Source organism: Oncorhynchus nerka, linkage group LG27 (genome assembly GCF_034236695.1).
Source record: "Oncorhynchus nerka isolate Pitt River linkage group LG27, Oner_Uvic_2.0, whole genome shotgun sequence".
NCBI classification, from domain to species: Eukaryota; Metazoa; Chordata; class Actinopteri; order Salmoniformes; family Salmonidae; genus Oncorhynchus; species Oncorhynchus nerka.
In genome coordinates, this window is record NC_088422.1 from 17,951,258 (window position 1) to 17,973,443 (window position 22,186).

At 44.2% G+C, this 22,186-nt stretch overlaps 2 protein-coding genes across 2 annotated transcripts in view; both read left to right on the forward strand.

Annotated features, from left to right (window-relative positions):
- Positions 1-22,186, forward strand: part of LOC115119893 (versican core protein-like) — a 60,222-nt gene that overhangs the window by 26,009 nt on the left and 12,027 nt on the right. Inside the window, exons 6-7 of the mRNA XM_065011419.1 lie at positions 19,902-20,015; positions 20,938-21,051. Coding sequence (XP_064867491.1) covers positions 19,902-20,015; positions 20,938-21,051 — 228 coding nt within the window. The remainder of the gene's footprint in view (positions 1-19,901; positions 20,016-20,937; positions 21,052-22,186) is intronic.
- LOC135565340 (mucin-2-like) lies at positions 3,188-7,344 on the forward strand. The gene is made up of 5 exons (XM_065011805.1): positions 3,188-3,288; positions 3,614-3,734; positions 3,780-6,133; positions 6,206-6,927; positions 7,223-7,344. Exons 1-5 carry the CDS (start codon positions 3,188-3,190, stop codon positions 7,342-7,344), a joined length of 3,420 nt encoding a protein of 1,139 aa, XP_064867877.1.

Below are 22,186 nucleotides of genomic sequence, written 5' to 3' on the forward strand. Positions count from 1 at the left end.
TCTATAGCTGAGGATGAACGGAGAGAGCACGAGAGTTCAGATGAAGACATCTCAGATGTGTCCACTAAGCAACCTGCAAACACGACTGCTCCTCTCCTGTCTAGTCCAGCAACAACAAAGGAGGGATTTACCACATTGTCTGTCAGTGGTGACGCCACCCTTGAAACAGCTGTTGAGGTTGATGCTACTCTATCAATCGGCACAACTGCAGAGGTACCTAAGTTTATTTCTAGCGCAGTTCAGACACCGGAAAGTGAGGTGACAGAAAACGATGCAAGCAGCACAGAGAAACCATTAGTTGCTTTAATTTCAAATGTAACACTCACAGGCGATAAAAGCTCAGGTGACCAGACCCCTGATATGTTTACCAAAGAGTCTGTTACTACAACGGTTTCTTCTGAATACAGCACAGTCAAAGCAGAACAAATGACGTCCACGACTAAAGTTTCTTCTCTGTTTAGCACTGAGAAGCTAAAACAAATATTGACCAGAGAACCTCATGAAACTGCAACAGCTGAGACTGCAAGAAATGCTACAAATACAACTTCATCTCTGTATAGCCCTGAGAAACCTACCACAGTGCAACAGGACACTGCAACAAAAGACAGTGAAAAGACTGCTACAATTTCAGCAACTTCTCTGTTTAGCACTGAGAAACCAAGTCATACAACAACTTCAGTATCAAAGGAAATTGCAACAGTGGAGTCGATAATGACTGCTGCTGCTAATACATTTTCTTCTCTACATAGTACAGAGAAAATAGCTCATTTTGAGACTACCATCCTAGAGGAGGAGAGCTCAGGAGATCTGACTTCTGATATGTTTACCTCTCAGTCAGCTGCCACCCCTCTTTCTCCAGTGTATGGTACAGTCAGACCAGAACAGCCAGGGGCACCATCAAGTTCTGAAATGCCATCAGTTGTTCCTTTTATTGATGAAACAGAGACAAGCACTGCCCCCACTTCAGAAGGGGATAGAAGGTTAAGTGGTTCAACACCTGAGATGTTCACTAAGGAGTCATTTTCAAGAACTGCAACCACATCAGAGTCAGTTAGTGTTTTCACTACAACAAGACCAACTGTGACCTCAAGTTTAATCTTGACCATTACAGAGGACGATGGTTCTGGTGACCAGACCCCTCATATGTTTACCAAGGTATCTACTATTGCAACATCTCTGGATGTCACCTCACAGACAACAATTGCAATTGCCCAGCCTTCAGTCACTGCCATTGTTGAGAAAACAACAGGTTTGATTTATACCCTCAGAGATGAGGGATCAGGGGACACAGCTGAAATTATTCCCCAAGAATCATCTACGACTCCCATTGTTACCCTGATAGATCAGACACGGGAACCAATGGAGACATCAGCTACAGTGATCGGAACCTCACAGAAAGCACTCACTGATATAACAGAATCTGGACCGATTAGAGAAACTGGAAGGACATCAGGTATTCCCCTTATTGATGATATAGAGAAAAGTTCAATTCTTGATATGTTTACCAAAGACAATGAAACCACCACGGTCTCCGCTCTTTTCAGTCCAGAGAAACCAGGACATGTCGGAATCACAGCGTCACATGAATTTGCAACAGATGAGACCTCAAAGACAGCTCCAACTTCTGCTTCGTCTCTATATGGCACAGAGAAAGCAGGACAAGTAACAGAGAAATCAACAGTTACCACTATTACCGGTGACATAGAGTCAAGTTCATTCCTCACCTCTACAGATGAAGAAAGCTCAGGTGACCAAACAACTGAGATTTTTACGAAGACTTCCTCTGTGACACCTATATCTTCTTTGTACGGCACAGAAGCAACAACTTTAGCTTACATTGCTGTCACATCATCCATATCTCCAGACATTGAAGAGGTGTTCAATGACAGTACTGCAGAGGCTTCACTCGTTGAAAATAAACCTTCAACTGCTCAAACTACCAAACAACTTGAGGGAGAACTTACAATCCTCAGCACTGCCCCTGACAGAAGTTCAGTCCTCACCACAGAAAAAGTGAGCTCAGGTGATCAGACACCTGATATGTTTACCAAAGACACAGGAACAATAACAGTTTCTTCTCTGTTCAGTACTAAGAAGCCAATACAAGTAGTGACTACAGCATCACATGAAACTGCAGCTGCTGAAATATCAAAGATTACAATCACTTCAGCTTATTCTCTGTATAGCACTGAGAAGCCTACCACAGCGTCACAGGAAACTGCAACATCAGATAGTAAAAATACTTCTACAACAATAGCAACTTCTCTGTTTAGCACTGAGAAGCCAGGACATATAACGACGTCGGTATCACAGGAAACTGCAACAGTGGAGTCGAAAATGACTGCTGCTGCTTCTACAGTTTCTTCTCCACATACTACAGAGAAAACTGCTCATGTTGAAACTACCATCCTAGAGGAGGAGAGCTCAGGAGATCTGACTTCTGATATGTTTACCTCTCAGTCAGCTGCCACCCCTCTTTCTCCAGTGTTTGGTACAGTCAGACCAGAACAGCCAGGGGCACCATCAAGATCTGAAATGCCATCAGTTGTTCCTTTTATTGATGAAACAGAGACAAGCACCGCCCCCACTTCAGAAGGGGATAGAAGGTCAAGTGGTTCAACAACTGAGATGTTCACTAAGGAGTCATTTGCAAGAACTGCATCCACATCAGAGTCAGATAGTGTTTTCACTACAACAAGACCAACTGTGACCTCAAGTTCAATCTTGACCATTACAGAGGACGATGGTTCTGGTGACCAGACCCCTGATATGTTTACCAAGGTATCTACTATTGCAACATCTCTGGATGTCACCTCACAGACAACAATTGCAATTGCCCAGCCTTCAGTCACTGCCATTGTCGAGAAAACAACAGGTTTGATTTATACCCTCAGAGATGAGGGATCAGGGGACACAGCTGAAATTATTCCCCAAGAATCATCTACGACTCCCATTGTTACCCTGATAGATCAGACACGGGAACCAATGGAGACATCAGCTACAGTGATCGGAACCTCACAGAAAGCACTCACTGATATAACAGAATCTGGACCGATTAGAGAAACTGGAAGGACATCAGGTATTCCCCTTATTGATGATATAGAGAAAAGTTCAATTCTTGATATGTTTACCAAAGACAATGAAACCACCACGGTCTCCGCTCTTTTCAGTCCAGAGAAACCAGGACATGTCGGAATCACAGCGTCACATGAATTTGCAACAGATGAGACCTCAAAGACAGCTCCAACTTCTGCTTCGTCTCTATATGGCACAGAGAAAGCAGGACAAGTAACAGAGAAATCAACAGTTACCACTATTACCGGTGACATAGAGTCAAGTTCATTCCTCACCTCTACAGATGAAGAAAGCTCAGGTGACCAAACAACTGAGATTTTTACGAAGACTTCCTCTGTGACACCTATATCTTCTTTGTACGGCACAGAAGCAACAACTTTAGCTTACATTGCTGTCACATCATCCATATCTCCAGACATTGAAGAGGTGTTCAATGACAGTACTGCAGAGGCTTCACTCGTTGAAAATAAACCTTCAACTGTTCAAACTACCAAACAACTTGAGGAGAACTTACAATCCTCAGCACTGCCCCTGACAGAAGTTCAGTCCTCACCACAGAAAAAGTGAGCTCAGGTGATCAGACACCTGATATGTTTACCAAAGACACAGGAACAATAACAGTTTCTTCTCTGTTCAGTACTAAGAAGCCAATACAAGTAGTGACTACAGCATCACATGAAACTGCAGCTGCTGAAATATCAAAGATTACAATCACTTCAGCTTATTCTCTGTATAGCACTGAGAAGCCTACCACAGCGTCACAGGAAACTGCAACATCAGATAGTAAAAATACTTCTACAACAATAGCAACTTCTCTGTTTAGCACTGAGAAGCCAGGACATATAACGACGTCGGTATCACAGGAAACTGCAACAGTGGAGTCGAAAATGACTGCTGCTGCTTCTACAGTTTCTTCTCCACATACTACAGAGAAAACTGCTCATGTTGAAACTACCATCCTAGAGGAGGAGAGCTCAGGAGATCTGACTTCTGATATGTTTACCTCTCAGTCAGCTGCCACCCTTCTTTCTCCAGTGTATAGTACAGTCAGACCAGAACAGCCAGAGGTACCATCAAGCTCAGAAATGCCATCAGTTGTTCCCATTCTTGATGAAACAGAGACAAGCACCATCCTCCCTTCAGAAGAGGATACAAGCTCAGCTGGAGCAACAACTGAGATGTTCACCAAGGACTCTGTTGCAACAACTTCATCCACATCAGAGTCAGTTAGTGCTTTCACTGCATCAAGACCAACAGTGACCTCAAGTTCAATCTTGACCCTTACAGAGGAAGATGGTTCTGGTGACCAGACCCCCGATATGTTTACCAAGGCACCAGTTTCAACGATTGAGTTTGTCAGCAGTTATTCCACTGTTCATACATCGACTGGACAGGTGATGGAACAAAACAGTGCATCAACACAGTATACCCACAGCACCTCTTCACCCAGAGACTTGGAGGGATCTGGAATCTCAAAGACAGAGGATGACCAAGAGACAACTCAGGCAGAGGGATTAGGTGTGGAGGTAGTAGATGAGACCACCACTAAACCACAGGACCTGTTCTCTCTAGTCACAGATGAGACAGAAATCAAAGAGACCGAGAGTAAATCTGAGGCTCTAGGTGTTGCATCCTCAACACAGTCCACACAGCTCAGCCAAGAATCTACATCATCCCAAAACCCTCTATCCACCAGCACAGCTGAGACAATAGAATCAGCTACTGCTTCATTGTCTGAGCAAGGAAGTGGAGACTTGACAGAACCTTCTATTTCAGAAAGTGATGCCACAGAGGGCGAGAGTTCAGGTGATGACACATCTGCTATTACAACAGTCCCACTGCATACTACATCATCTTCAACAGACTCATTGTTTACAAAATCAGTAAGCACTGAAGTAACTAATGGAACAAAGGGGGTTGAGCAGACAGAAGAACCAACAGGCACAGATGGACCTTCAGCTGGCCCTGTCTCAAGTGTGACAGCCTCAGTGGTCACATTCACTGATGAGGAGAGCTCTGGCTACCTGACAACTGAAATGTTTACCAAGGAATCTACTACATCAACATCACTAGGTTCAGAAGCTTTGATGATCACATCTTCCTCCCCAATCATCAGCATTGACCAATTCCAAAGCACAACTGTAGGAAAAGTCATCACACCCACAGAAGAAATAGATGAATCACCCATAGAATCTCCCACTGCAGCAGTTGAAACTTTGGAGCCTTCTGTGGACCAAGCAACTGGACTAGCAAGCACATCATCACCATTTGTCACTGCATTCACTTACGTAGACATGGTGGTCTCGGGAATCTCAGCAGCAGATGACGACCAGGAGACAAGTAAACCTGAAGGGACAGTTGAGGAGGCACCAGTGGAAACCACCACTAAACCACAGTACCAGTTCACTGAAGCAACCGATGAGAATGAAATCAGAGAGACTGAGAGCACATCTGAGAGTCAAAGGAATGTTTCTTCAATAGAGATCACAGAGTCCCAAGAATCCACATCAACCCAATCTCCTTCCATGTCAAGCACAGGTAAACCAACAGAGGCTTCCAAAGCCTCCTTCACAGAGCAGGGTAGTGGTGACTTGACAATAGACTCTATAGCTGAGGATGAACGGAGAGAGCACGAGAGTTCAGGTGAAGACATCTCAGATGTGTCCACTAAGCAACCTGCAAACACGACTGCTCCTCTCCTGTCTAGTCCAGCAACAACAAAGGAGGGATTTACCACATTGTCTGTCAGTGGTGACGCCACCCTTGATACAGCTGTTGAGGTTGATGCTACTCTATCAATCGGCACAACTGCAGAGGTACCTAAGTTTATTTCTAGCGCAGTTCAGACACTGGAAAGTGAGGTGACAGAAAAAGATACAAGCAGCACAGAGAAACCATCAGTTGCTTTAATTTCAAATGTAACACTCACAGGCGATAAAAGCTCAGGTGACCCGACCCCTGATATGTTTACCAAAGAGTCTGTTACTACAACGGTTTCTTCTGAATACAGCACAGTCAAAGCAGAACAAATGACGTCCACGACTAAAGTTTCTTCTCTGTTTAGCACTGAGAAGCTAAAACAAATATTGACCAGAGAATCTCATGAAACTGCAACAGCTGAGACTGCAAGACATGCTACAAATACAACTTATTCTCTGTATAGCACTGAGAAACCTACCACAGTGCAACAGGACACTGCAACAAAAGACAGTGAAAAGACTGCTACAATTTCAGCAACTTCTCTGTTTAGCACTGAGAAACCATGTCATATAACGACTTCAGTATCAAAGGAAATTGCAACAGTGGAGTCGAAAATGACTGCTGCTGCTTCTACAGTTTCTTCTCCACATACTACAGAGAAAACTGCTCATGTTGAAACTACCATCCTAGAGGAGGAGAGCTCAGGAGATCTGACTTCTGATATGTTTACCTCTCAGTCAGCTGCCACCCCTCTTTCTCCAGTGTATGGTACAGTCAGACCAGAACAGCCAGGGGCACCATCAAGATCTGAAATGCCATCAGTTGTTCCTTTTATTGATGAAACAGAGACAAGCACCGCCCCCACTTCAGAAGGGGATAGAAGGTCAAGTGGTTCAACACCTGAGATGTTCACTAAGGAGTCATTTGCAAGAACTGCATCCACATCAGAGTCAGATAGTGTTTTCACTACAACAAGACCAACTGTGACCTCAAGTTCAATCTTGACCATTACAGAGGACGATGGTTCTGGTGACAAGACCCCTGATATGTTTACCAAGGTATCTACTATTGCAACATCTCTGGATGTCACCTCACAGACAACAATTGCAATTGCCCAGCCTTCAGTCACTGCCATTGTCGAGAAAACAACAGGTTTGATTTATACCCTCAGAGATGAGGGATCAGGGGACACAGCTGAAATTATTCCCCAAGAATCATCTACGACTCCCATTGTTACCCTGATAGATCAGACACGGGAACCAATGGAGACATCAGCTACAGTGATCGGAACCTCACAGAAAGCACTCACTGATATAACAGAATCTGGACCGATTAGAGAAACTGGAAGGACATCAGGTATTCCCCTTATTGATGATATAGAGAAAAGTTCAATTCTTGATATGTTTACCAAAGACAATGAAACCACCACGGTCTCCGCTCTTTTCAGTCCAGAGAAACCAGGACATGTCGGAATCACAGCGTCACATGAATTTGCAACAGATGAGACCTCAAAGACAGCTCCAACTTCTGCTTCGTCTCTATATGGCACAGAGAAAGCAGGACAAGTAACAGAGAAATCAACAGTTACCACTATTACCGGTGACATAGAGTCAAGTTCATTCCTCACCTCTACAGATGAAGAAAGCTCAGGTGACCAAACAACTGGGATTTTTACGAAGACTTCCTCTGTGACACCTATATCTTCTTTGTACGGCACAGAAGCAACAACTTTAGCTTACATTGCTGTCACATCATCCATATCTCCAGACATTGAAGAGGTGTTCAATGACAGTACTGCAGAGGCTTCACTCGTTGAAAATAAACCTTCAACTGCTCAAACTACCAAACAACTTGAGGGAGAACTTACAATCCTCAGCACTGCCCCTGACAGAAGTTCAGTCCTCACCACAGAAAAAGTGAGCTCAGGTGATCAGACACCTGATATGTTTACCAAAGACACAGGAACAATAACAGTTTCTTCTCTGTTCAGTACTAAGAAGCCAATACAAGTAGTGACTACAGCATCACATGAAACTGCAGCTGCTGAAATATCAAAGATTACAATCACTTCAGCTTATTCTCTGTATAGCACTGAGAAGCCTACCACAGCGTCACAGGAAACTGCAACATCAGATAGTAAAAATACTTCTACAACAATAGCAACTTCTCTGTTTAGCACTGAGAAGCCAGGACATATAACGACGTCGGTATCACAGGAAACTGCAACAGTGGAGTCGAAAATGACTGCTGCTGCTTCTACAGTTTCTTCTCCACATACTACAGAGAAAACTGCTCATGTTGAAACTACCATCCTAGAGGAGGAGAGCTCAGGAGATCTGACTTCTGATATGTTTACCTCTCAGTCAGCTGCCACCCTCTTTCTCCAGTGTATGGTACAGTCAGACCAGAACAGCCAGGGGCACCATCAAGATCTGAAATGCCATCAGTTGTTCCTTTTATTGATGAAACAGAGACAAGCACCGCCCCCACTTCAGAAGGGGATAGAAGGTCAAGTGGTTCAACACCTGAGATGTTCACTAAGGAGTCATTTGCAAGAACTGCATCCACATCAGAGTCAGATAGTGTTTTCACTACAACAAGACCAACTGTGACCTCAAGTTCAATCTTGACCATTACAGAGGACGATGGTTCTGGTGACCAGACCCCTGATATGTTTACCAAGGTATCTACTATTGCAACATCTCTGGATGTCACCTCACAGACAACAATTGCAATTGCCCAGCCTTCAGTCACTGCCATTGTCGAGAAAACAACAGGTTTGATTTATACCCTCAGAGATGAGGGATCAGGGGACACAGCTGAAATTATTCCCCAAGAATCATCTACGACTCCCATTGTTACCCTGATAGATCAGACACGGGAACCAATGGAGACATCAGCTACAGTGATCGGAACCTCACAGAAAGCACTCACTGATATAACAGAATCTGGACCGATTAGAGAAACTGGAAGGACATCAGGTATTCCCTTATTGATGATATAGAGAAAAGTTCAATTCTTGATATGTTTACCAAAGACAATGAAACCACCACGGTCTCCGCTCTTTTCAGTCCAGAGAAACCAGGACATGTCGGAATCACAGCGTCACATGAATTTGCAACAGATGAGACCTCAAAGACAGCTCCAACTTCTGCTTCGTCTCTATATGGCACAGAGAAAGCAGGACAAGTAACAGAGAAATCAACAGTTACCACTATTACCGGTGACATAGAGTCAAGTTCATTCCTCACCTCTACAGATGAAGAAAGCTCAGGTGACCAAACAACTGAGATTTTTACAAAGACTTCCTCTGTGACACCTATATCTTCTTTGTACGGCACAGAAGCAACAACTTTAGCTTACATTGCTGTCACATCATCCATATCTCCAGACATTGAAGAGGTGTTCAATGACAGTACTGCAGAGGCTTCACTCGTTGAAAATAAACCTTCAACTGCTCAAACTACCAAACAACTTGAGGGAGAACTTACAATCCTCAGCACTGCCCCTGACAGAAGTTCAGTCCTCACCACAGAAAAAGTGAGCTCAGGTGATCAGACACCTGATATGTTTACCAAAGACACAGGAACAATAACAGTTTCTTCTCTGTTCAGTACTAAGAAGCCAATACAAGTAGTGACTACAGCATCACATGAAACTGCAGCAGCTGAAATATCAAAGATTACAATCACTTCAGCTTATTCTCTGTATAGCACTGAGAAGCCTACCACAGCGTCACAGGAAACTGCAACAGCAGATAGTAAAAATACTTCTACAACTATAGCAACTTCTCTGTTTAGCACTGAGAAGCCAGGACATATAACGACGTCGGTATCACAGGAAACTGCAACAGTGGAGTCGAAAATGACTGCTGCTGCTTCTACATTTTCTTCTCCACATACTACAGAGAAAACTGCTCATGTTGAAACTACCATCCTAGAGGAGGAGAGCTCAGGAGATCTGACTTCTGATATGTTTACCTCTCAGTCAGCTGCCACCCTTCTTTCTCCAGTGTATAGTACAGTCAGACCAGAACAGCCAGAGGTACCATCAAGCTCAGAAATGCCATCAGTTGTTCCCATTCTTGATGAAACAGAGACAAGCACCATCCTCCCTACAGAAGAGGATACAAGCTCAGCTGGAGCAACAACTGAGATGTTCACCAAGGACTCTGTTGCAACAACTTCATCCACATCAGAGTCAGTTAGTGCTTTCACTGCATCAAGACCAACAGTGACCTCAAGTTCAATCTTGACCCTTACAGAGGAAGATGGTTCTGGTGACCAGACCCCTGATATGTTTACCAAGGTATCTACTATTGCAACATCTCTGGATGTCACCTCACAGACAACAATTGCAATTGCCCAGCCTTCAGTCACTGCCATTGTCGAGAAAACAACAGGTTTGATTTATACCCTCAGAGATGAGGGATCAGGGGACACAGCTGAAATTATTCCCCAAGAATCATCTACGACTCCCATTGTTACCCTGATAGATCAGACACGGGAACCAATGGAGACATCAGCTACAGTGATCGGAACCTCACAGAAAGCACTCACTGATATAACAGAATCTGGACCGATTAGAGAAACTGGAAGGACATCAGGTATTCCCCTTATTGATGATATAGAGAAAAGTTCAATTCTTGATATGTTTACCAAAGACAATGAAACCACCACGGTCTCCGCTCTTTTCAGTCCAGAGAAACCAGGACATGTCGGAATCACAGCGTCACATGAATTTGCAACAGATGAGACCTCAAAGACAGCTCCAACTTCTGCTTCGTCTCTATATGGCACAGAGAAAGCAGGACAAGTAACAGAGAAATCAACAGTTACCACTATTACCGGTGACATAGAGTCAAGTTCATTCCTCACCTCTACAGATGAAGAAAGCTCAGGTGACCAAACAACTGAGATTTTTACGAAGACTTCCTCTGTGACACCTATATCTTCTTTGTACGGCACAGAAGCAACAACTTTAGCTTACATTGCTGTCACATCATCCATATCTCCAGACATTGAAGAGGTGTTCAATGACAGTACTGCAGAGGCTTCACTCGTTGAAAATAAACCTTCAACTGCTCAAACTACCAAACAACTTGAGGGAGAACTTACAATCCTCAGCACTGCCCCTGACAGAAGTTCAGTCCTCACCACAGAAAAAGTGAGCTCAGGTGATCAGACACCTGATATGTTTACCAAAGACACAGGAACAATAACAGTTTCTTCTCTGTTCAGTACTAAGAAGCCAATACAAGTAGTGACTACAGCATCACATGAAACTGCAGCTGCTGAAATATCAAAGATTACAATCACTTCAGCTTATTCTCTGTATAGCACTGAGAAGCCTACCACAGCGTCACAGGAAACTGCAACATCAGATAGTAAAAATACTTCTACAACAATAGCAACTTCTCTGTTTAGCACTGAGAAGCCAGGACATATAACGACGTCGGTATCACAGGAAACTGCAACAGTGGAGTCGAAAATGACTGCTGCTGCTTCTACAGTTTCTTCTCCACATACTACAGAGAAAACTGCTCATGTTGAAACTACCATCCTAGAGGAGGAGAGCTCAGGAGATCTGACTTCTGATATGTTTACCTCTCAGTCAGCTGCCACCCTTCTTTCTCCAGTGTATAGTACAGTCAGACCAGAACAGCCAGAGGTACCATCAAGCTCAGAAATGCCATCAGTTGTTCCCATTCTTGATGAAACAGAGACAAGCACCATCCTCCCTTCAGAAGAGGATACAAGCTCAGCTGGAGCAACAACTGAGATGTTCACCAAGGACTCTGTTGCAACAACTTCATCCACATCAGAGTCAGTTAGTGCTTTCACTGCATCAAGACCAACAGTGACCTCAAGTTCAATCTTGACCCTTACAGAGGAAGATGGTTCTGGTGACCAGACCCCCGATATGTTTACCAAGGCACCAGTTTCAACGATTGAGTTTGTCAGCAGTTATTCCACTGTTCATACATCGACTGGACAGGTGATGGAACAAAACAGTGCATCAACACAGTATACCCACAGCACCTCTTCACCCAGAGACTTGGAGGGATCTGGAATCTCAAAGACAGAGGATGACCAAGAGACAACTCAGGCAGAGGGATTAGGTGTGGAGGTAGTAGATGAGACCACCACTAAACCACAGGACCTGTTCTCTCTAGTCACAGATGAGACAGAAATCAAAGAGACCGAGAGTAAATCTGAGGCTCTAGGTGTTGCATCCTCAACACAGTCCACACAGCTCAGCCAAGAATCTACATCATCCCAAAACCCTCTATCCACTAGCACAGCTGAGACAATAGAATCAGCTACTGCTTCATTGTCTGAGCAAGGAAGTGGAGACTTGACAGAACCCTCTATTTCAGAAAGTGATGCCACAGAGGGTGAGATTTCAGGTGATGACACATCTGCTATTACAACAGTCCCACTGCATACTACATCATCTTCAACAGACTCATTGGTTACAAAATCAGTAAGCACTGAAGTAACTAATGGAACCAAGGGGGTTGAGCAGACAGAAGAACCAACAGGCACAGATGGACCTTCAGCTGGCCCTGTCTCAAGTGTGACAGCCTCAGTGGTCACATTCACTGATGAGGAGAGCTCTGGCTACCTGACACCTGAAATGTTTACCAAGGAATCTACTACATCAACATCACTAGGTTTAGAAGCTTTGATGATCACATCTTCCTCCCCAATCATCAGCATTGCCCAATTCCAAAGCACAACTGTAGGAAAAGTCATCACACCCACAGAAGAAATAGATGAATCACCCATAGAATCTCCCACTGCAGCAGTTGAAACTTTGGAGCCTTCTGTGGACCAAGCAACTGGACTAGCAAGCACATCATCACCATTTGTCACTGCATTCACTTACGTAGACATGGGGGTCTCGGGAATCTCAGCAGCAGATGACGACCAGGAGACAAGTAAACCTGAAGGGACAGTTGAGGAGGCACCAGTGGAAACCACCACTAAACCACAGTACCAGTTCACTGTAGCAACCGATGAGAATGAAATCAGAGTGACTGAGAGCACATCTGAGAGTCCAAGTAATGTTTCTTCAATAGAGATCACAGAGTCCCAGGAATCCACATCAACCCAATCTCCTTCCATGTCAAGCAAAGGTCAACCAACAGAGGCTTCCACAGCCTCCTTCACAGAGCAGGGTAGTGGTGACTTGACAATAGACTCTATAGCTGAGGATGAAAGGAGAGAGCACGAGAGTTCAGGTGAAGACATCTCAGATGTGTCCACTAAGCAACCTGCAAACACGACTGCTCCTCTCCTGTCTAGTCCAGCAACAACAAAGGAGGGATTTACCACATTGTCTGTCAGTGGTGACGCCACCCTTGAAACAGCTGTTGAGGTTGATGCTACTCTATCAATCGGCACAACTGCAGAGGTACCTAAGTTTATTTCTAGCGCAGTTCAGACACTGGAAAGTGAGGTGACAGAAAAAGATGCAAGCAGCACAGAGAAACCATCAGTTGCTTTAATTTCAAATGTAACACTCACAGGCGATAAAAGCTTAGGTGACCAGACCCCTGATATGTTTACCAAAGAGTCTGTTACTACAACAGTTTCTTCTGAATACAGCACAGTCAAAGCAGAACAAATGACGTCCACGACTAAAGTTTCTTCTCTGTTTAGCACTGAGAAGCTAAAACAAATATTGACCAGAGAACCTCATGAAACTGCAACAGCTGAGACTGCAAGAAATGCTACAAATACAACTTATTCTCTGTATAGCACTGAGAAACCTACCACAGCGCAACAGGACACTGCAACAAAAGACAGTGAAAAGACTGCTACAATTTCAGAAACTTCTCTGTTTAGCACTGAGAAACCAAGTCATATAACGACTTCAGTATCAAAGGAAATTGCAACAGTGGAGTCGATAATGATTGCTGCTATTAATACATTTTCTTCTCTACATAGTACAGAGAAAATAGCTCATTTTGAGACTACCATCCTAGAGGAGGAGAGCTCAGGAGATCTGACTTCTGATATGTTTACCTCTCAGTCAGCTGCCACCCCTCTTTCTCCAGTGTATGGTACAGTCAGACCAGAACAGCCAGGGGCACCATCAAGTTATGAAATGCCATCAGTTGTTCCTTTTATTGATGAAACAGAGACAAGCACTGCCCCCACTTCAGAAGGGGATAGAAGGTCAAGTGGTTCAACACCTGAGATGTTCACGAAGGAGTCATTTGCAACAACTGCATCCACATCAGAGTCAGTTAGTGTTTTCACTACAACAAGACCAACTGTGACCTCAAGTTCAATCTTGACCATTACAGAGGACGATGGTTCTGCTGACCAGACCCCTGATATGTTTACCAAGGTATCTACTATTGCAACATCTCTAGATGTCACCTCACAGACAACAATTGCAATTGCCCAGCCTTCAGTCACTGCCATTGTCGAGAAAACAACAGGTTTGATTTATACCCTCAGATTTGAGGGATCAGGGGACACAGCTGAAATTATTCCCCAAGAATCATCTACAACTCCCATTGTTACCCTGATAGATCAGACACGGGAACCAATGGAGACATCAGCTACAGTGATCGGAACCTCACAGGAAGCACTCACTGATATAACAGATTCTGGACAGACTAGAGAAAAAGGAACAACATCAGTTGTTCCCATTTTTGATGAAACAGAGAAAAGCACCATCCTTACTTCAGAAGAGGATACAAGTTCAGCTGGAGCAACAACTGAGATGCTCACCAAGGACTCTGTTGCAACAACTCCATCCACATCAGAGTCAGTTAGTGCTTTCACCTCATCAAGTTCAATCTTGACCCTTACAGAGGAGGATGGTTCTGGTGACCAGACCTCTGATACATTTACCAATGCACCAGTCTCAACGATTGAGTTTATCAGTAGATATACCACTGTTCATACATCGACTGGACAGGTGATGGAACAAACCGGGGCATCAACACATTCTACCCACAGCACCTCTTCACCCAGAGACTTGGAGGGATCTGGAATCTCAAAGACAGAGGATGACCAAGAGACAACTCAGCCAGAGGGTTCAGGTGAGGAGGTAGTAGTTGAGACCGCCACTCAACCACATGACCTATTCACGGTAGCCACAGATGAGACCGAAATCAGAGAGACTGAAAGCACATCTTGGACTCCAAATGTTGATGCTTCAAAAGAGATCACACAGTCACAGGAATCCACATCAACCCAATCTCCTTCCATGTTAATAACAGGTAAACCATCAGAGGCTTCCACAGTCTCTTTCACAGAGAATGGTAGTGGTGACATGACAATTGACTCTACAGATGAGAATGATGGTACAGAGGATGAGAGTTCAGGTGAAGACAATTTAGACGTGTCCACTAAGCAACCTGCAAGCACAACTGCTCCTCTACTGTCTAGTCCAGCAACAACAATGGAGGAATTTACCACATTGTCTGTCAGCAGTGTCACCAGCCTAGAAACAGCTGTTGAGGTTGATGAAACCCTATTATCTGGCACAACTGCAGAGGTACCTAAGTTTATTTCTATCACAGCTCCGACCCCGGAAAGTGAGGTGACAGAAAGAAAAACAAGCAGTACAAAGAAATCATCAGTTGCCTTAATTTCAGATGAAAGCTCAGGTGACCAGACCTCTGATATGTTTACCAAGGAAACAGCCCAAACAGAATCCATTGTGTCAAGCACACCAGGCCCAGATGATGAGGGTCATGTCAGCCCAGATACTGAAACCCCCATCAGTCCAGATGCTACACAGCCCCCTGCTACTGTGAATGATCGCACAACTATGACTGATAGCACAACTATGAGTGAACGTACAACACACCGATTCCATATAACCGAAAGAGACCATACTACGACGAGAGCCCGTACAACAGTGAGTGATCATTCAACTGTTGGAGACCACACAGTAGCAAAAGACCACACAACTGTCAGAGACCATACAACAGTGCCTTTTAGATCACAGTCATCCACATTCACTGCTCCCCCCTCTATTATGTACCAGGGTGTTACTGACCAGCAGGTCATGATAGTCACCTCAACAAGCAGCCAAACCAAAACTGACCAGACCCCCACCATGGTGGTGCACGGTACGAAACCATCAACAAGCACAGTTATCATATTTACAGAGGAGGCCGGAGATGAGGACACACTGTTCTCCACTGTTACAGAGAGCATGACCACAACCCCTGAGATTATCACTAAAGATGAAACCATAATTGACGCTGATACTGTGGCAATGGTTGAACTCTCCTCACCTCTCTACCCCACCATCTTTACAGAGGAAGCATGGGGAGTCACAGCCATTACCATGACACCACAGTCCTCAATTACAATGACAAAAGAACCTGAAGGGTCTGGGACAGATGACTGTTTGTCTTCCACAATTGACTCACTGAGTCTGGCCACAACACAAATCCCATCAGTCACCTCTGTAGATATATCTGCAGAGGCAAGTGCTAAGACAACAAGAAGGTCTGTAAAAGTTAAACATTCAGAGACTGTGAGAACGACCACCTCGTCATCTGTAGAGGATGTTTTTAGTGAGGCGTCTACTTCAGTGTTTGTGTCCTCTGTAACTCAAACCACCCAAACCAGAGCTCTATCCACGGAGTCCAGCTCTCAGACGGCATTCTCCACACCAACTGTGTTTATTGATGAGTTCTCCGGAGATGGTGTCACTGGTGAGGAGTCTGATACCGAGCCTACTCCTTCTGCCCCTGTATCATCCCAAGCATCAACTCTCCCCATAGATACAAGCTCACAGACCACAGTTAGCAGTGAGGAATTCCGGACAGATGCAATTGAATTATCCACCACCCCTTCTCCTATTACTGTTAAAGCTAGAGTAGAAGACACATCTGATGAGCATTCTGAAGTGGAGGCCACAACAACTTCATCTAGTTCCACCCAAGCCACCAAGGTGTCTGACACTCCTACACAACATAAGCCAGTGTCCACTGAAGAAGACAAAGAGACTGTGAAACCAACCAGCCCATTGCCTGTTGATGAGTCTTCAGGAGAAGATGACTCTGAAGGCTCTGGATCTGAGACCTTCACCTCTGTAGTGGAGACCTCCCAAACCACAATCCCCACCTCAACAGCTGCTAAGGAGGGTGATGCGACAGAGATTAACATTCTAGTACCTTCATCTTTAGAGGAGGGCATCTCTGGGGATGACATGAAGACTTCAAATCCCAAACCCTCTGAAGCCACTTCCTCCCTGTATAGCAAAGATAAACCATCAGTTGCTTCCATTTTGGATTTAACCTCCACAGATGAAGAAAGCTTTGGTGACCCAACCCCTAAAACGTTTACCAAAGAGTCTGCTACTGTACGTTTACAAATGACGTCCACAACTACGGTTTATTCTCTGTTCAGCACTGAGAAACCTTCAGTTTCTTCCTTTTCGGATATAACCTCCACAGTCGAAGAGAGCTCTGGTGACCATACCCCTGATAATTTTAGTAAAGCGTCTAAAACAACCACAGTTTCTCCAGTTGACAGCACTGTCAAAATGGAGCAGGTAACAGCCACAACAATGTCACCTGAAAAAGCAACAGCAGAGATTGAAAAGACTACAACTACTACAGGGTTGTCTCTCTTTAGGACTGAGAAAACAGAGAAAGCTTCCTCCCAGGCAAGTTTGTCTGTCCATTCCACTGTTGTGCCATCTCTAATGCTCGATGTGGTGGACCAGTTTGTCACAGATTTTGTCCCCGAGGTGGACGTGACAAAACCTGAAGAATCTTTCCAACAGGCTAGGTCTGAGATTGCATTTACCCAACATGCATTTACCCATACCTCTGCTATGTCAGTCACTACAACAGCTTCTTCTGTACACAGCACTGTCAAAGCAGAACAAGTGACAACCACAGTAAGGCCACATGTGATGTCACCAGAAGAGACTGCAGCCATTGATCCGACAGAAACACCAACAGACTCAGAGGAGTTAGTAACTCCTGGTGTTGATGACATAGAAACAGGTTCTACAGATGAAGAGAGTTCTGGAGATGAGACAAGTCCGATGACCACCCAGGAGTCTCCTGTAACAGAAGCTCATTTACACAGTAGCACAGCCAAGCCATTGCAGACATCAACATCAGCTGTCTATGAATCCGTGGCTGACCTTACCTCTCCTGAAACAACTGCTGATAGCGAAGAAACCAAACAGACAGACCTAACTAACACAGGACAGCCATCAGATATTGCCAGTTCAGTGAAAAGCACAGTGATCTCAGTCCTACCTGATAAAGATGAGAGCTCAGGTGACCAAACCCTTGACATTTTTACCAAAGACTTACCAACTACTACAGTTTCCTCTCTGTTTAGCACAGTGGAACCTACAACAACATCACAGGAAACTGTAACAGAGGAGAGTGGAGTCACTGAGCAAACTGAGAGACCACCAGGCTCTGGAAAACCATCAGCTACCATCTCTGTCTTACCTTCCACAGATGACCAGAGCTCAGGTCACCAGACAAGTGAGGGTTTCACTACAGACGCTTCTTCAACAGAAGATCCTCTCTTGGCTAGCACAGTGCAGGCAATTACCTCTGTCTATTCCACTGAGGCAGCATCAGAGTCTGACGTGGTGGTCCAGTTTGTCACAACATTTGTCCCCAAACCAGACATGACAACACCAGAGGAATCGTTTGAACAGGCCAGGTCGGAGATAACATTTACTCATCGTCCTCATACTGATCTCTCTTCTGAGGAAACAGCATTGCCTACAACCAGTCCCATGCTGCTTAAGGAAGATTCAAGCCAGTCTTTAGAAACTATAACTGCACCTGCACAGAGCTCAGAATCAACTTTTGTCTCTACTGCTTCTCCAGTGAAGACTGATGCTGTTTTACCCACACCAGAGGCAGAGGAACAAGTTGAAGCTTCAAGCCAGGTACCTACAACAGAGGAGGCAGAGGGCAGCTCCGAACAAGAGGCTGTGGTTGAAGAGACAAGCGTTCCTATCATTGTTTCTCCTCTAACTGAGAAGGTATTAGAAACTAAAGTGAACAGCACACCATCTGCAATGACATACATTGATGAAATGGTGGACTATGAAAGTACCTCAGAGCCAGTACAGGTTAAATCTATACCTTCCGTCGTTATAACCACCACAAAGCCTGAGATGGAAGCAACAGCGCTCAGAACTGTCCCGACACAGATTGTCCCAACACAGACTGTCCCAACACAGAATATTCAGAGTGTGTCATCGAGTTCAGAGAGCAGTTCAGAGAGCAGATCAGATGAACTGTCCAGCCCATCTGTGACTCAATCAGTATTAGCCTCCTACAACTCAGAAAGCAGTTTGGAGGAAAAGTTGACAATTGCTTCAACCTTGAAGCCAGAGAATGACACAACAGAGGAGACCACCCCATCCCTCTTTGTGACTCAGACAGAACTGACAGCCGCCGTCACTGGTTCACCCTCTCTCACGACTTCTAGTGTTGAAATTAAGTCAGCCAGTTCTGAGAGCAGTCCAGAAGAAAATAACGTTTCTGAGAAGCCAGAGATTGACACTGTGGAGGAAACCACCCAATCGTTGGCACAGATTCAGACCGGGGTTTTGCCAGGTGTCACCAGTCCACCATCTCGCCAGACTCCAGCCGACCCCGGAGCGGAGTCCCTTAGTGTCGTAAGCTCCTCTGAGAAACATGAAGCACAGGGTGAAATTGAGGAAGTTGTTACTCCTACCACGGAGATGCCAACGAGGGAAAAGCCAGAGTACACAACTGAATCGCCAGCAGGAACACAGAACCAGCCAGAATCAGTTGCTACAATCCACAGTATTCCTTCATCTGTGTCTGCGGAGGAGGAAACCGTGGACTATGATAATGTATCAGGACCTATGTTAGTCGAGGGTGAACCCCCCATCAAGGGAGTAGAAACTACCTCTTCAGCTGAGACCAGACTGGATTTGGGGCACACGATCGTTGGCGAGACAATTGAAATTGCAGGTATGTGGTTGTCAATGATACAATGTTATTGTGTGCTATGGAAATATCATCATATCATAATTTTAAACGTTTGTCATTTAACGTTTATCTTCTCTAGAATGTGAAGTCAATTGAATGTTTGTTTTCCTTTTTCTACTTCTCATTTAAAACACAGGCATCCACTCCTGCACTGAGAACATTTGTCTGAATGGAGGCTCTTGCTACAGACGCGGAAGTCTCCCCTCTTGCAGCTGTGCCCCTGGCTACAGTGGAGATCGTTGTGAAACAGGTATGCCAAAAATGGTTTTCAGTCAGTGGAGGACTAGGCATTTTAGAGTAAGCTTTCAGTCTCAATGTGCTAATGAGATTCATCTCAACGAAAGGACCAATTATTTCCTGAAGGCCACATTTATGTGTAGGCCTTTCATTTTGTTGGCTTACTGGTGCAGTAGCCATGTGCCAAAATTAGACAACGGGTATTATCTGCATGCAGTACTTAAATAAAAATACTTTAAAGTACTACTTATGTCGTTTTTTGGAGTATCTGTACTTTTCTTTACTATTTATATTTTGCACAACTTTTGTTGTACTTTTTACTCCATAAATTCCCTGTCAGCCAAAAGTACGTACATTTTGAATGCTTAATGGTACAGGAAAAAGGTCAAATTCAAGTACTTGTGAAGAGAACATCCCTGGTCATCTTTACTGCCTCTGATCTGGCGGACTCACTAAACACAAATGCTTTGTTTGTAAATGATGTGGAGTGCAGAAGTGTGCCCCTGGCTATCCGTAAATCTTTTTTTTTTTTTACTAGAAAACCGTGGCGTCTGGTTTGCTGGTTTGCTTTCAAAGCTATTTGAAATTATTTATACTTTTACTTTTGATATTTAAGCATATTTTTGCAATTACATGAACTTTTAGTACTTAAGTATATTTAAAACTTAATACATTTACACTTTTACTGGGTGACATTTACTTTTACTTTAGTCATTTTCAATTATGGTCTTCAGTTTTACTCAAGTAAAAATGACAATCGGGTTCTTTTTCCACCATTGTCTACATGTTGTAATTTGAATTCCGAGTTCATCAGACATGCATTTGTTTTGCATGTCCATCTCCTCCACATCTGAATGGTTATGCAGTTGTTCTTTCGGTTTGTTTTATATCTTGTGCAGTATAATTTACCCATGCTTTTTCACGTTTCTTTTCAGACATTGATGAATGTCAGTCCAACCCCTGTCACAACGGAGCTACATGCATTGACGGCCTGAATTCCTTCACCTGTGTTTGCCTCTCAAGCTACGCTGGACTCTATTGTGAAGAAGGTAGGTTAGTTAGAATATCCATGGGATCTGTCAGTAGGATTCTCTCCTCATTAAACATCAGCTGAATGAAAACATTCGAGTAGATATTTGTTAAAGGTTGTTCCAGCTTTTTCTCCATCATTCAGGCACTAGTACTTATAAAGGCTTGCCATGCAAATGAGAATATGACATAGTAAAATAAACAATGGCAGTGTTCTTAGCAACGGTGTGAGGCGCTCCAACGCTGGCCTGTATTTCACACAAAAATACATCACTGATCATTGAATTTAGATCACAGAGGAATGGACGTTGGCTTTGTTGGAGGAAAGTCATAGATCTCCAGATAGCTGTGTGTGATATGATCAGTTACCTGAGCCCTTGGGAAATAGAGTGAGACTCTTAGACTCTGAGTCATTCAGATACTGAAGGCAGCGTAGAAATGTGGTCAGAAAGCCAGGGGCTATAGTCTCTTCACATATCAGACAGACCACAGATTGTCACAGTTTTCCATGTCTGCAAACACAATGGTCTATTAAAGAAATCACAGACAATCGGTTAATACCCACGAGTCCAGGTGTTTTAGACTTCACGTCCTCTCTTGTTCAGCTCAACAATGATCCAATCGTTCACTGGCCCTAAGCAGGGTATGTCACTGCATTTGTTCAACAGAACCTGGGTTGAGACTCTCAAGCTACATGTTTAAAGTTTGAAGGTTTAATGTCACATGCACAAGTACGATGAAATGCCTGATTATGTCATTCAGACCAACTCATAGCCTCTTATTCTCTATTGAGTCTATAGCTTGACTGCACCCCGTTTCTTCCCTGGTGTGTTGACCCAGGGCATTATACATGCTGGCCAGTCTGTCCTGACCATACTCCGAATGTTGCTGCCATTACTCATCACTGAGTCAGGGCTGGATCCCGTATGCTTAGACCCAGCTGTTTTCTCAGGGTCTCTTGCCAGAAGACAAACAGAGAAAAGGCTATGATAACACTCTTTGTTTAGCCCATATACAGCTGTATTAAGGGAATAAGAGAGTGAGAAGGTAAGTAGTAAATATAAGTAAATAAATGTGTCACAGTAGTACACACACACACGCACACACACACACATCATGACAGGGTTGCCATCAAAATGGTTCATGAAATCTGAC

Bases quoted from the DNA above. Each gene is read 5' to 3' on its own strand.
- LOC135565340 (XM_065011805.1), top strand. From the start codon at position 3,188: ATGTCGGAATCACAGCGTCACATGAATTTGCAACAGATGAGACCTCAA. The intron at 3,735-3,779 runs GTGACTACAGCA...GAAATATCAAAG, and splicing joins CTAAGAAGCCAATACAAGTA to ATTACAATCACTTCAGCTTA. The intron at 6,928-7,222 runs GTTTGATTTATA...CGCTCTTTTCAG, and splicing joins CATTGTCGAGAAAACAACAG to TCCAGAGAAACCAGGACATG.